Source organism: Dendrobium catenatum, unplaced genomic scaffold, assembly GCF_001605985.2.
Source record: "Dendrobium catenatum unplaced genomic scaffold, ASM160598v2 fragScaff_scaffold_1427, whole genome shotgun sequence".
NCBI classification, from domain to species: Eukaryota; Viridiplantae; Streptophyta; class Magnoliopsida; order Asparagales; family Orchidaceae; genus Dendrobium; species Dendrobium catenatum.
The window spans coordinates 561,534-576,035 of NW_021319889.1; the positions used below are offsets into that span (position 1 = coordinate 561,534).

Sequence of the window (14,502 nt, forward strand, 5' to 3'; positions counted from 1 at the left end):
AGATCAAATTTGGTTTTAGAAATAAGAATCAATGACTTGTATTCATAGTAGTACATTAATGAATAAAAATTACTTATTTATGATATTAATTGAGCATTTTCTCGAATCTAAATTATTTATGTGAATAAAAAATGAATAGAAATGAAGAAAATCTCGAAAAAGTCGAATAGAAAAAAAATACAAATAAGATGCTGCTCATCTATTCGTGAAGGGAGCATCGCATAAGTGATGTTAGAAGAAGCGCATATTGATAGGATTAAAATTTAGGAAAAGTTAGGCTTTCGCTCCTATAATTCCAAGAGAATTTCAATTTAATCTCCAATTTCAATAAGAGAAGAATTCGCTTGTGACAATTTTTTATAATTTTTTTTAATTAGAAATTTATTTTATTAAATAATTTTAGAAAGCAATCATTTGTGATGATTTTTTTATTACTTTTTAAAATAAATTTATAATACAAAAATTTCATAAATTAAAATTCTATTTTCCTAAAAAATTATATTTAAAGTAGTGAAGAAAGCTATTTCAAATAAGGCCTAAAATTTTATTTGTAACATCTTTCTTATTTCTAAAACTATTTTTTAGTAAAAAAAATCTTATACTAAAAAATTATTTTAAATAAAACTTAAGTCTCAATATTTTGAAATCATTACATTGGCATTCTAATTTCAAATTGCTTAACAAAGATGTTTATTTTTGTCAAAACTAAATGTGTTAACTATATCATGCGAGGCGATCATCCAAATATTCTTCTTTCATGCAGCTAAAACCTTAAAATTAATTGAAGCTTGGGATTCGTTTAAATAAATTAAAAAAAAACGACTAAATATTTTTATCCATAGAAAATATAAAGCTAAATGAAATATGATTAATTAAAACACTCCTATGATGTGAATAGAAATGATCTTCAAATAAGAGGAAATTAATTGAGCAAAAACTCAAAATAACCCCCGCGTATCAATAAATATCTTATTTAGTCTCAGAGTTTAAAATTATCCCATTTTAATCTGTTAATTAATCAAAATTGAGTCAATTTAATTCCATGATAAATTATCTCCAAAATTAAATACCAATGATATTTAAATATTTTAAGTATTATAAATGAAAGATGAGATGAAATTACTTATTTGGCTTTATTTTATCATTACTATAGGAATATATTGAGTTACTAGGGTAAGTCACTAAATTACAAGTAATTAAATATACTTTATATTGCTGATAGTTTAGGAAATTCTAATTCTGCCAGAAAGAGTAAACGGAAAGCTATAAATAAGAAGTTGATTGAATCTATTCGTACTGCTTTGATCTTTTTGCACTGAAAGCTTCATGAAAAAAAAGAAAGAAAGATCAAGTGCTTGCCTCATTGACATTGAATTATATAGCTGAAAATTGCACTTTAATGAGGTCAAGATAAACAGCAAACCTAACTTCATCTCCTTATGAATGTCACACATTGCTTGCCGTTCCCTATCTTGCTTGCGTCAAAGCACGCATCAGCACATCTCGCTTGTATCGTCTGCCTCGCTTGCATCATTTGCCTTGCTCAAGTTACCCTAGGTCGCTCGCACCTCCCTCTACGCATCTTCACCTCGCACAAAGGGCTCCAGGGCGTATCACAAGAATGAGTCAAAGGCTGATTAGGTATATTACCTTTATGTCCCGAAAAAAATGAATATCTCCGGCTCTCTCCATTAATTTAAATGGCTAAGGACCACATTGGCTCAATTTTCAATTGTCAAGAGACTAAAATAGAGCGATGCAAAACTCTGAAACTAAATTGGATAGTTATTGATAGCCGGAAGACTATTTTGAGCTTTTACTCAACTTCATTGCTCCAATAAAATTTATAAATATCAACCAAAAAGCTGAGCAAAATCAAAAGGGCTAAGTTGTAATGAAAACTTAAATGCAACTTTTTTGAACTAATTTTGATTAACTATCAAATTAACTAATAATGAATTATTTTAATCATTATATACTAATTTAAACTATAATACTATAACTAAATTGAAGACAATGATATCAATCAATCATTCCATAAACTACTTAATGAAATGATAACTTTATACCAATCAACCACATGATTTTACCAAACTGCCATTCATTTTGCTCAACTCAGCATCATACAGTACATCACAATATCATAGAAGATTGCAATGTCAAACAATTTCTCACCTCAAAAAAAAAAATCATAATAATAAGGCATGGTTGGTATGAATAATTACACTTGCGGGACAAGGCAACAAGTAATACTTTACAGGCAATTATTTTTTATAACAAATAATACTTTCAAGCTAGAACCCAAAATATTAGCAACTTTGAAATCTTATGATTGAAATATTATGTCTGTTTTTATTTGAAGTATTGGCAAAATGTGAGGATTATTAATAAAAAGATTTTTTTAAAAAATATTTCAATTCTCAGCTGCTCTGGTTTCTGGAGACATACAAGCTTTGCAATCAATAAGGGTGTTGGAAGGTGTAATGTTATCTGTAAGACTTACTCGAAGAACGCGTTCATTCTCGTTGTCTGAAGGCACATCAACTAAAGCTTCCATGGAGACCAAGTCCCAGTCATGGTGCTGCAGAAATGAGAACCACTTATCTTCTGCAGTAAAAGAGTAGAAAACAAGAATCTGTATTTATTTGAACTGGAAACAAATTTTAATAACTGTGAATTGATAGAGCAATAAACAATGCATAGATTATGATTCTCAAAATAATGTCTACTTCGTTCTTGTACACCTCCAGGGGGTTCAATCATCTTATGATTTTATCCTACAAGATTTAGGGTTTTCCAATGGATTGATATAACTAAGAAAAGCTAAATGCATGAAACCGAGCTTAAGTTCCTAAGCTTAACCAGAAAGAAATCCGTCCTAAGTTGCATGTTTTTAGATTGGCTTTTCAGCAAAAGCGAGGATAAACCATGGAAATTGTATGCCCCTCTAAGGAACTTTTATTTGGTCCGGTGAACGTACGTAGAGCTACGTTCGTCCGGCACTAAGATCGCAGGCACAAAACGAGAAATACCGAGCAATACCAACAATAACGAGAAATACTATTATGTAAAGACAAAATACCGAGTAATCCCAAAAAATACCGAGTTTTTTCTCTCGGTATTTTTTGGGATTACTCAGTATTACTCGGTACTGGTCTTCACATAGCGGTATTCCTCGTTATTACCAAACAATACCTAGCAATACCGACCAAATACCGAGCAAAAATCGAGTAACAATCCTCTAACCGAACGTAGAGCTACGTCCGGTCAAAGGACGTAATAAAAGTTCCCCTCTAAGGCTTCATTTGGGACGGCTTTCTTACTGCTTCTTAAAATAATTTTTTAGTAAAAAAATAATAATTTTTGTACTAAAAAGCTGCTTTAAGAAGTATCAAGAAAATTGTCCCAAACGAAACATAAATCAAGATATGTGGCTTATCCTGGTTTTTCCTTTTACTTTGATAATCATGATTGAGGACATGTACTTCCGTTGGACAATTGCAGCTAATAAAAAATTCTAGTGTGTTAAAACCGCTATCCCTTGTGTGTCTATCTTCAACTCTTCTCAATGTTCCCAATACGATCGGAATAGAGGACTCATTATAGCAAGCCAGCAATCATTACTCACCACCAACTTTAGTGGGTATCTGACCCTCAGGATAAAATGGCATATTTTATAGAGAGACGATGTTGAATTTACGAGAAATTTAAAAATGTAAATTTCACACAATTGTGTTTTGATCCGAGTTCACAAGCATATAAGTTCTCCAGACAATAATCACTTAAGTTTATACAAAATTAAGAGCACCTAATTTGTTGAGAGAATGAGAGCTTTAGGCCAAAATACAACCAAGCTGTTTTCTTAGCCTATATCAGCATGTATTAGCATCATTTTCACCAACCAAATGGCTTAAATATGCTTAAGACTAAAAAATATCATCTCATCATTCAGTTTTTTGATCCATTTAAGCTTTAAACCTACCACATAACTTCCAATTATAGGAAAGCAAATCAGATATTAAAAAAGAAGTACATTATTTTCCCAATCAAGCAATCAAGAGAAGCCACCTTCCATCTCCCTCATTCAAAAAAAAATAAATTATATGCATATTTTTAGAAAAAAAAATAATTTATAATATCTTGAACTAAATTTTATTAGGAAATTTAAGCATTAGATTTGCTTAGATATGATTGCATTATAAATTATGGTTGATTATGCATATGGTATACTCAGTATAAAAGTAAAGTAAATTTAAAACTTTGAGACTCATCCAAACCCAATTTAGATTAGAGCAATCTCACCGCACGTAAGTGGGATAAAGGCTTGACGTTGTTAAATGGATCTCAGATATATCCACCCCAAACAATATTTTGGAGTTGACAACAATATTTTTTAGGTCGAACATGAACTGATAAGGCAGATATTTTGTCCCACTATATTAAGAAAGGAATGAAGTCAGAATTGATAAACCAGGAGATGAGCCAATAGCAAACTATGCTGAAGCTTGATTACCTTTTCCGGCTGATAACGTGGACCTAACAAGTTTAAAATACCAACAAATCCTTTTTAAGAAAATAGCGGGATCCTGCTAACCCATGGTCATTTTATTAACAATAATTGTAATTCCTTCTTTTCCAATCTTTAACTAGTTGTGCCTAGCAAACTGTTAAATGTCTAGCAAAAGTTTAAATCCTAATAAATCCTTGCTACTCAAATTTAATAATTATAAATCCCGTAGATATCCTTATAATTCATTGCAATCAAAGCTATAAGATGAACTATTCTCTGATTCTTTCCTTATGACTGATAATCAATTAACATAATTGAATATCACTGCATCTCCTCCCAAACTACTCCACTATTTCTTTACAGACCTGATAATCAATTAACATAATTGAATATCACTGCATATCCTCCCAAACTACTCCACTATTTCTTTACAGACCTTGCTTAGCAACAATGTCAACCTCCCATTATCTCCTACTGGTTTCCATCATTGCATCTCTTTAGGCATCATAGGCACCATCTGGTCACTACTCTGTAAGCATTTATCAACAGTGATGCGGAACCGCTTAAGCAGAGAAGACATCTTACCTATAATTTACCTTTCTGTTATACCTTTACTTAATAGTTTACTTGCCACTACTTAGTTTACCCTTTCTGCTATTATACAGCTTTTTATTGCTTTTTATTGTTACGCCTTTTCTAGTATAGTAAAGAAGGCTGGGTAAATATATAGTTGTAAAGGAGAAAGATAGAAGCAGAATAGAATATACTCCTTGGTTTTTACCAGTTTACCGAGCTTATAGAGTTTCCCTTCTATCGTTGTTTTGCTTGTCTCATTCCTCTGCAGATTACCTACATCAGTTTTGGTATCAGAGCCCGGTGCTTAGAGGAATGGCGGACGGCAATCGGCGGGAGACTGGCGACGACGTTCGCAGTCTTGAGGCATTGTGGAACGCCCAGGACAGCCTCAACAGACGGATGGATGAGGTAACCTCCGATTTGTTTCGGCTAACTGTGGATATGCGTAGGGAATTTCAGGCCATTCGGAACGAGATCAGGGGTCTTCGTCCCAATCGTGCGAATCATCCGACAGACGGAAGGCGCGAACGTGATCGGGAGCAAGGACAAAGGCGTACCCAGATTAATTCCGAGATTTCCGATTCTGAAGATGATGATCTCGGAGGCATCAATATGAATGCGTATTCTGATTCTGAGGGCGAGCATGAATCAGGGCAGGTCGAACGAAGACGCCGAGGCGCTCATTATGGTCGTCCACAAAATGAGTTTAGAGTCAAACTCGATATACCATTTTTTGACGGCCGGCTGCATATTGAGGATTATCTTGATTGGGAGCGATTTGTGGAGCCATTCTTTGAATATATGGAGATCGAACCAGAAAAACAAGTGAAATACGTCGCTTGTCGATTGAAGGGGGGAGCAAGCGCATGGTGGTTACAACTGCTACAGACTCGCCGGCGAGAGGGCCGCGGTACAGTTCGTAGTTGGCGACGAATGAAACAACTTCTTCGCTCACATTTTCTACCTACAGATTATGAACAAATGTTGTATCTAAGGTATCAACATTGTGCTCAAGGAGGACGGACAGTAAATGAATACACCGAGGAATTCTATCGCCTCAGTGCTCGGAATGATCTTAATGAGAACACCAACTAAATCGTTGCCAGATACATTGGTGGGCTCAAGGATGCTATACAAGACAAGTTGGAGTTAAATTCAGTTTGGTCGCTGTCGCAAGCCGTTAATTTCGCATTGAAGGCAGAACTTCAGCTTGCAAGAGGGTACAAGCAGCACACAAACAGGCGGCCTCATTTTGAGACTCACGCAGACCAAGTTAAAAACAGTTATTCTAGCAAAGTACCTGCAGTTACTTCAGCTCAAACATCCAGCAGCACCACTCATGTGACCCCACCAGGCCCGTCTTTGGGGTCTAATGCTGATCCTAAGCTACAGCAGCAGAGAATGAAAGCACCCATAAAAGACAACCCGTATGCTAGACCCACCACTATCAAGTGTTTCCGATGTTTTCAGGTGGGACATAAATCTAATGAATGTCCGAGCAGACCGCAATTGCAGCTCACGACTGCCAAGGATGAGGAATTGCAAAAGGAGGCGGAGGAAACAGAACCCGAGCTGGAGGAGGTATCCCCTGATGCAGGAGAACCTTTGGTTTGTGTTATGGAAAAAATGTTACTCGCTCCCCGACAAAGAGCACTGTCCCAAAGGAATGTCATCTTTAAGACTCGGTGTACTATTGGTGGAAAGGTGTGTGATTTGCTTATTGACAGTGGATGTACTGAAAACATTGTTGCTCGGTCCGTCGTACAAGCTTTACAACTAAAGACTACTAAGAGTTCTCATCCCTACAAGATTGGTTGGGTGAAAAAGGGCATGGAAATTATGGTCACAGAAATGTGTAAAATCACATTTTCTATTGGTAAGCATTATGTCTGTGAAGTGCTCTGTGATATACTGGACATGGACGTATGTCATATAATTTTGGGGAGACCATGGCAATACGACGTGGGAGCTATTTATGATGGAAGATTAAATTCGTATTCATTTGACTGGAAAGGAAAGCGCCTCAAACTCCTTCCTTTTCAACCCGAGCAACTTGAACCAGTTAAAAGCAAACCTGCCATAATGCACTTGGTGTCTGGCCCTGCGCTAATTCAATCTGGCAAAGAAAATTCAGTACTATTGGCCTTGGTTGTTCAGGAGAAAGGTCCCAAACCTCTCCACAATGTGCCTGCAGAAGTACAGGAACTGATGCAAGCTTATGCAGATCTCGGCCCCGAGGAGTTACCAGCAACTTTGCCACCACTCAGAGTTTTGCAGCATCAAATTGACTTGATCCCAGGAGCCTCATTACCCAATTTGCCACACTACCGATTGGGTCCTAAAGATCACGCTACATTACAAGGGCTTGTGGATGATCTGCTAGAAAAAAAACTAATACAACCGAGTCTAAGTCCTTGCGCCGTGCCCGCATTACTGGTTCCGAAGAAGGATGGTTCGTGGCGTATGTGTATGGATAGTAGAGCAATTAACAAGATTACAGTCAAATTTCGGTTTCCCATTCCCCGAATTGAGGAACTCCTCGAAAGGCTAGCCGGATCGACCATTTTCTCAAAGCTTGATCTTCGGAGCGGTTACCACCAAATTCGCATCCGGCCGGGCGATGAATGGAAGACTGCGTTTAAGACCAGGCAAGGTTTGTATGAATGGAAAGTTATGCCCTTTGGGCTTTGTAACGCTCCGGCGACTTTTATGAGACTTATGAATGAAGTCTTGAAGCCATACTTGAACAAATTTTGTGTCGTGTATTTTGACGACATCTTGGTATTCAGCCCGTCATTAAGCACACATGTGCTTCACTTGCAGAAGATCTTTGAATTATTGAGAGCCAACAAACTGTATTTGAATGTGCCTAAGTGTGAGCTTGCCACTGATGCCGTATATTTCTTGGGCTTCATTGTTACTGCAGATGGGGTTCATGTTGATCCGCAGAAGATCAAAGCCATTTCTGAGTGGCCCACGCCCAAATCATTTTTTGATGTACGCAGTTTTCACGGCTTGGCTAATTTCTATCGGCGATTTATAAAAGGCTTTAGCATGATAGCCGCGCCTTTAACTGACTGTTTGAAATTAAAACAGTTTGTTTGGTCTGATCACCATCAAGCAAGTTTTGAAGCTGTCAAAGCAGCTCTTTCTTCAGCACCCGTTCTTACTTTGCCAAACTTTGATGTGCCTTTTACAGTTGAGACAGACGCTTCGGCAACAGGGATTGGTGCCGTGTTAATGCAGCAAAACAGGGCCATTGAATATTTCAGTGAGAAGTTGTGTCCAGCGCGACAGAAGTGGAGCGTTTACGAGCAGGAACTATATGCGGTTGTACGAGCTCTCAAACAGTGGGAGCCTTACCTTTTGCATGCTGATTTCGTTCTCCACAGCGATCATAAAGCATTGCAGTTCATTAACAGTCAAAAAACACTCAACCGCATGCATGCTCGGTGGATTCTATTTCTTCAACGATTCACTTTTGTTCTCAAGCATAAACCAGGATCAGAAAATCGAGTTGCTGATGCCTTAAGTCGGCGATCTACTTTGCTTGTTCAGCTCAGCACTGAACTTACCGGACTTCAATGCCTTCAAGACTTATACGCCTCTGACAAAGATTTTCATCAAATCTGGGCAGATTGCACTGAGCACAATTCCTGTGGTGAATACTCTATAAGGCACGGATACCTGTTCAAACAAAATAATCTTTGTATTCCAGAATCATCATGGCGTCACCAAATAATACAGGAAATTCACTGCGGAGGCTTAGCCGCCCATGTTGGACGCGAGAAAACTCTGGAACAGCTGCAGCAACGGTTCTTCTGGCCACATTTACGCCGTGATGTTCACCGGTTCGTCGAACGGTGTCCGATCTGTCAAGCTTACAAAGGCGGGAAGCAGAACACAGGTTTATATTTGCCACTTCCAGTGCCTGAAACTATTTGGGAGGACCTTAGTCTTGATTTTGTCCTCGGTCTACCACGAACTAAACGAGGTAATGACTCTATCATGGTAGTAGTGGATAGATTTTCGAAAATGGCTCACTTTATTGCATGCAAGAAAACATTTGATGCCCTCAACGTCGCTCGACTGTTCTTTAACGAAATTGTCCGATTGCACGGTCTCCCGCGAAGCTTAACATCAGACCGCGATGTAAAATTCATTAGCCATTTCTGGCGCGAGTTGTGGAAGAGGCTTAAAACTGAAATCAATCTAAGCTCGGCATACCACCCACAATCTGACGGCCAAACTGAAGTGGTGAATCGTACATTGGGTAATATGTTGCGGTGTCTAGTGCAAGAACACCCAAAACTTTGGGATGACTTGTTGCCCCAAGCAGAGTTTGCCTATAACAGTATGCCAAATCGATCAACAGGTACGTCGCCATTTCATATTGTTTATACTAAAGAGCCCAATCATACTGTAGACATTGCTATTTTGCCTAAGTGCAATAGCAAGCAAGCTGCTCATGTGGTCGATCAATTCACACAAATGCTTCATGACATACGCCTTAAGCTGCTTGCTTCAAATGAAGCATATAAGGCTGCTGCCGATGCACACCGTCGAGAAAGGATTTACAAACCGGGAGATTTAGTCATGGTTCGCATCCGTCGTGAGCGCTTGAATACCGGCACTCACTCCAAATTGGGTCGTCGTAAGATGGGCCCCTTTCCGGTATTAAAGAAGATAAACGACAATGCCTATATCGTCGATCTCCCTGCGGAGTTTGGCATCTCGTCAACATTTAATGTTGCTGATTTACGCCCCTACTACCCAGCTGATGATGCCCCAACTACCGTCTCTGCTGAGACAGCAGAATTTTCTTCAGTGGGGGAGAGCTGATGCGGAACCGCTTAAGCAGAGAAGACATCTTACCTATAATTTACCTTTCTGTTATTCCTTTACTTAATAGTTTACTTGCCACTACTTAGTTTACCCTTTCTGCTATTATACAGCTTTTTATTGCTTTATATTGTTACGCCTTTTCTAGTATAGTAAAGAAGGCTGGGCAAATATATAGTTGTAAAGGAGAAAGATAGAAGCAGAATAGAATATACTCCTTGGTTTTTACCAGTTTACCGAGCTTATAGAGCTTCCCTTTTATCGTTGTTTTGTTGTCTCATTCCTCTGCAGATTAACCACATCAAACAGTTTGGCCATAATTTATAGGCCAAACATGAACTTAACAAGTATTTCAATACTTCATGACAGATTATGTAAAACACACGATTAGGTTTCATACAGAATTAAACAAATTGAAAGCAGTGCAACACTAAATTTACATCGATGTCAGTTGTAGGATTCAATAACGGAGATAATAACCAAATGTTGATTTATGTATAAAAAAACACAAGTTAATCATGCTATTCAAGGAACAAATTTTTCTTCACAAAAAGATAGAAAAAAAAACAATGATAATTTAATTCTGAAAAGTAGGAACAAACCTCCAAGACGAAAAGCCTTCAACTGGAATGTGCCAGATCCTTGGGGCCCGGAAACTGGAAATGTGCATGATACCCAATTTCTCCTATGGCCTACAGCAAGAGATGCATCATACCATGGGCCTCTTACAATTGGAGTTCCAAGAGCCTCAACAATTTTTTGATTTTCACTTGCCCTTTCAATTGCCTTCCTAAAACGGGATCCAACAAAAAGAAAACAGTAAAAGACTTGTAAATAATAGTATGAAACATCGTAAATCACTCAAATGCATGGGAAATAAGTGGGCCCTCATGAGGACCGAAAAAAAGCATTAGCGTTGTGAAAGGAGTTTACAATTATATAAATATTGGCCTAAATGCACAAACAGTTCAAGGAAAAAGCGCCACCTTAGAAAGATATAATATTAGAGTGTATGTTATATGAATCCAAGCAAAGATCTGGCTTTGGACTAATGTACCATCCTATCAGCCACTTAAATGGTAATGATTGTGCATGAAAACTGTGCTTCCTAATTTGTAAGAGGAGATTGCAAAAGAAATGTAAGATAAGGTTTCAGGTGATGCACAACATAATCAAAATACAGAACTGTTGATGCAAGTATAATTGCGTGGAAAATATAATAAAAAAACTTCATTTAATATTGCATGAACTTGTCTTGCTGCATTCAAAAAGTTTTACTTCAGAAGCTACTGCACACAACTAAATAAAGTTAAACCGCTTCAAGTGAAGATGCAATAAAACGAGCTAAATGCACGTATATAAAATGCATTTCCAAATTAGTTATTTATTAACCTGACAGAGCATCTTGTTTACTCATCACAATAGCAAACAAACAGCACAGGCAATAATCCCATGCTGTAGTTCTTTAAGGTGGAAATTTCTCTGAAACAACCTATTCACAATAATTTCTCTGGCCAAAAAGATATATACAGACTATTATTAGTGCATATACTTCCTCAACATTCTTGTTAAGGAAAACATGAGCCGTTAACTCTAATATTCTTTTTTAACAAAATGCCTAACTTACATTTAATCCACCCCTACCTTTCATATCCTTCAATCATAATTTTACCATGAAGACTTATTATTTCATACTCTACCCTTTCGTGTATATCCCCATGCTACTTGAGTCTATTTTCACTACATTCTCTTCAATGAATGCAACTGCCACCGTTTCTATGAAATAATCATTCAAAATCTAACTTAATTAGTTTTACCATTAATCCATAATGTACAAATTTATGTCACACCTGACCAATGACATTTTCGTAACTCAACACTTAAAAACATATGGCATAGACAGTCTAATTACAATTATAAAAATTTACCTTTTAACACTTCATGATATTCACTCATTGCATAGAATTCATGAGATATTTCTCTATTTTAACCACAAAATCTTAACTCTGGAAGTTATATCCACATCTACAATTTTTCTATATAACAGATCCAAAATACTTCAAATATATCACATCTATATATCATAGGGACTTCCAATAATATTTGATTCATTAACCAAACATTATTAATTTCAATTCCACTAAAAATGCATACTATGTACTCGGCATTTGATAATCTTAAGCCTTTTGTCTTGTAATTTTTTTATCCATTGTTATAACTTTTATGAAGTATACAACAACAACATCAAGCCTTTATCTCACTATGTCGGGTTGGCTACATGAATCCTTTATAGAGGATATCATGTCTTAAAATCATATCAGCCATAAATAGTATACACTAAAATATTTCATTTTAAATAGCCTTTGTAAGCATCTTCATTAAAAAAATACACATCTTAAATGTCAATCCTTGATGAAATTGATAATTATTTGTGATTGAGAACCCTTTTGTTAGTTCACAGCTATTTCTAATGCTAGTCAATGCTCCATCATAGACATCTTTCATAACTTTAGCAAACCTTCTTACAAAACTTTTCACCTTACTTTAGAAAAAATTCTTTGGACACTTAAACATATACTTTCTCAAGTTAAATACACGTCATATGAAGATCCTTTTTTCCCTCAACATTCTTAGATCAATTGCCAAAACATAAAAACCACATTTATAATAAAGTAACCCAACTTAAAACAATATGATTTTCTTAAATTAATATACCATTACCCTTTCTCATAACTTTATAGTAGGACTCATAAATTTGATGTTACCATAACTGCTACAATCTTGAGCATATCCTTTGTTCGTAAATATTAATGCCAATATGTTTCTCCACCCATCCTCTTTTTTAACAAAACTACACAATCATCTCCCAAATTCTTCAAATATAACTAGGTACTATACTTGCCAAAACAGCTTGTTTATGTTCAATCATGTTTAACTCAATAATTAGCTTGTGTTAATCTAATTTTAAAATTCTCATTTATTTAACAAGCTAAAACAAAAAAAAAGTTGTATTCAATCATGTCCGACTTAGTAGGAGTTTGATTATATTTATATATAAATAAAACTATACATTTTTATGCATATATATATATATATATATATATATAAACAAACAACAAAAATTGGCTTGTTTGCATAATGAGCCAAGCGAAACAACACTTGATCTCACTCAAGTTTGGCTCATTTACATCCCTACTAGGGACTTCAACTTCACCGGTTTACCCTTATGAATCAAGCAGTAATATATTTCATGGCTTTGTTCACTATGTACCACTAAGATTCTATCATATGCTTCAGGAATGGTACATACGACTTTCTTGAAAACTTTCGTGTACATGCATCTTCTTCAGAGCTAACTTACCTTCACGCTTCATCTAATATTTTTTTATGGCATTAATCAATGGAAACTAATTCACCACATTTCAAGTGTTAATCTCTTTTGGAGTAGTGCAGCATTACAGTTCTCTGGAGAATGCACATAACTGACATACGATGTTTACAATCCATACTCTCCTATGAATTCACACAGCAGAAAAAAATAAAAAAAAAGTAAACAGATGAAAGGAAAGAAGATATCAGTACTTGCTGCATCCATGAAAGATCGCAATGTCATTAACAGCACTGAGAGCGAATCCACCAGTGAGGCTAAGAAGCACGATCGGTATCGCCCGGCGGAGGAGAAAGCTCTTCCCGCTGCCGACCTGCTCCGAGGAAGTAGAGAATAAGCTGCAACCACGCGATTCAATCAGGATTTTACAGCCCATTGCCAAAAAAAAGAAGGTATCCGGCATGAATGGGCTCAGATTTACCTCAAAGGATGAAATTGATGTAGATAGCTCGTCGCCACGGAATCGGCACTTCTTCGGCCGATCAAGGAGGAGAGAAAAACCGGCCTTTTATACAACATGTTCGCTCTTCTTCTCGCCCGCCTGGGTGCTGAGCGGGAGATTAGCTGCGCTGAGGTAGGCTTGCCTGTTCGACTGCACAAAGCCGCGAACCCTAACTCCAGCGTTTTGTTTGAGGAGCATAGTACGTTAGTTTTAAAATTTTAATTTTTAATTTATTTTCTTTATAATTTCACCTAAAATAAAATATATTTAATATATTATATATATAATTTAAAAATAATATCTATTTTTTATTTTTAAAATAATTTGATTTGTTTTTAAAAGTAAAATAAAATAGATAAAAATATAATAAATAAATAATTAATAATTAGTAGGATTGATGGCAAACATGTATTTAATTTTTTATTTTGTTATTATATGTAATTTATTGAACCTTCCAATTTATTTTGCGCTACATTAAGATAATAATTAGATATTTGAAAATAAATTTGCATTAGTGGTTATAATTCCATTAGCAATATGATTATGATTTGATTCTATGACCAGAGAACAAATATATGAATAAAGATTAATAATATGAAGTTTTTTTGGTAAAAAAGGAAGCTTATGTGGATTAATGAAACAATGTAAGAGATTAAAAACTATTAATAATACTAATGATTATTTTAAAATTAAAAACGTGATTAAGATAATTAGATAATGAATCAATTATTAAAATATGATGAT

General features: G+C 35.9%; 1 protein-coding gene across 2 annotated transcripts; it reads right to left on the minus strand.

Annotated features, from left to right (window-relative positions):
• Positions 1-2,167: 2,167 nt before the first annotated feature.
• On the minus strand, positions 2,168-13,951 carry LOC110111135. Of its 2 annotated transcripts, none has more exons than XM_020842872.2 (4): positions 13,738-13,951; positions 13,511-13,654; positions 10,531-10,718; positions 2,168-2,607 (listed from the first exon to the last, which is right to left on the minus strand). In XM_020842872.2, the coding sequence occupies exons 1-4, from the start codon at positions 13,833-13,835 to the stop codon at positions 2,414-2,416; spliced, it is 624 nt and encodes a 207-aa protein (XP_020698531.1). In that variant the 5' UTR covers positions 13,836-13,951; the 3' UTR covers positions 2,168-2,413. The 2 variants fall into 2 exon arrangements, with proteins under 2 accessions (XP_020698531.1, XP_020698532.1); XM_020842873.2 differs by having other exon boundaries at positions 2,439-2,581.
• Positions 13,952-14,502: the final 551 nt, after the last annotated feature.

Excerpts from the sequence above, each read along its gene's own strand:
- LOC110111135 (XM_020842872.2), bottom strand. The coding sequence starts at position 13,835 with ATGTTGTATAAAAGGCCGGTTTTTCTCTCCTCCTTGATCGGCCGAAGA. Across the intron at positions 13,655-13,737 it reads CATCAATTTCATCCTTTGAG|CTTATTCTCTACTTCCTCGG; the intron begins GTAAATCTGAGC and ends GCGTGGTTGCAG. Across the intron at positions 2,608-10,530 it reads GAAGGCTTTTCGTCTTGGAG|AAGATAAGTGGTTCTCATTT; the intron begins GTTTGTTCCTAC and ends CTTTTACTGCAG.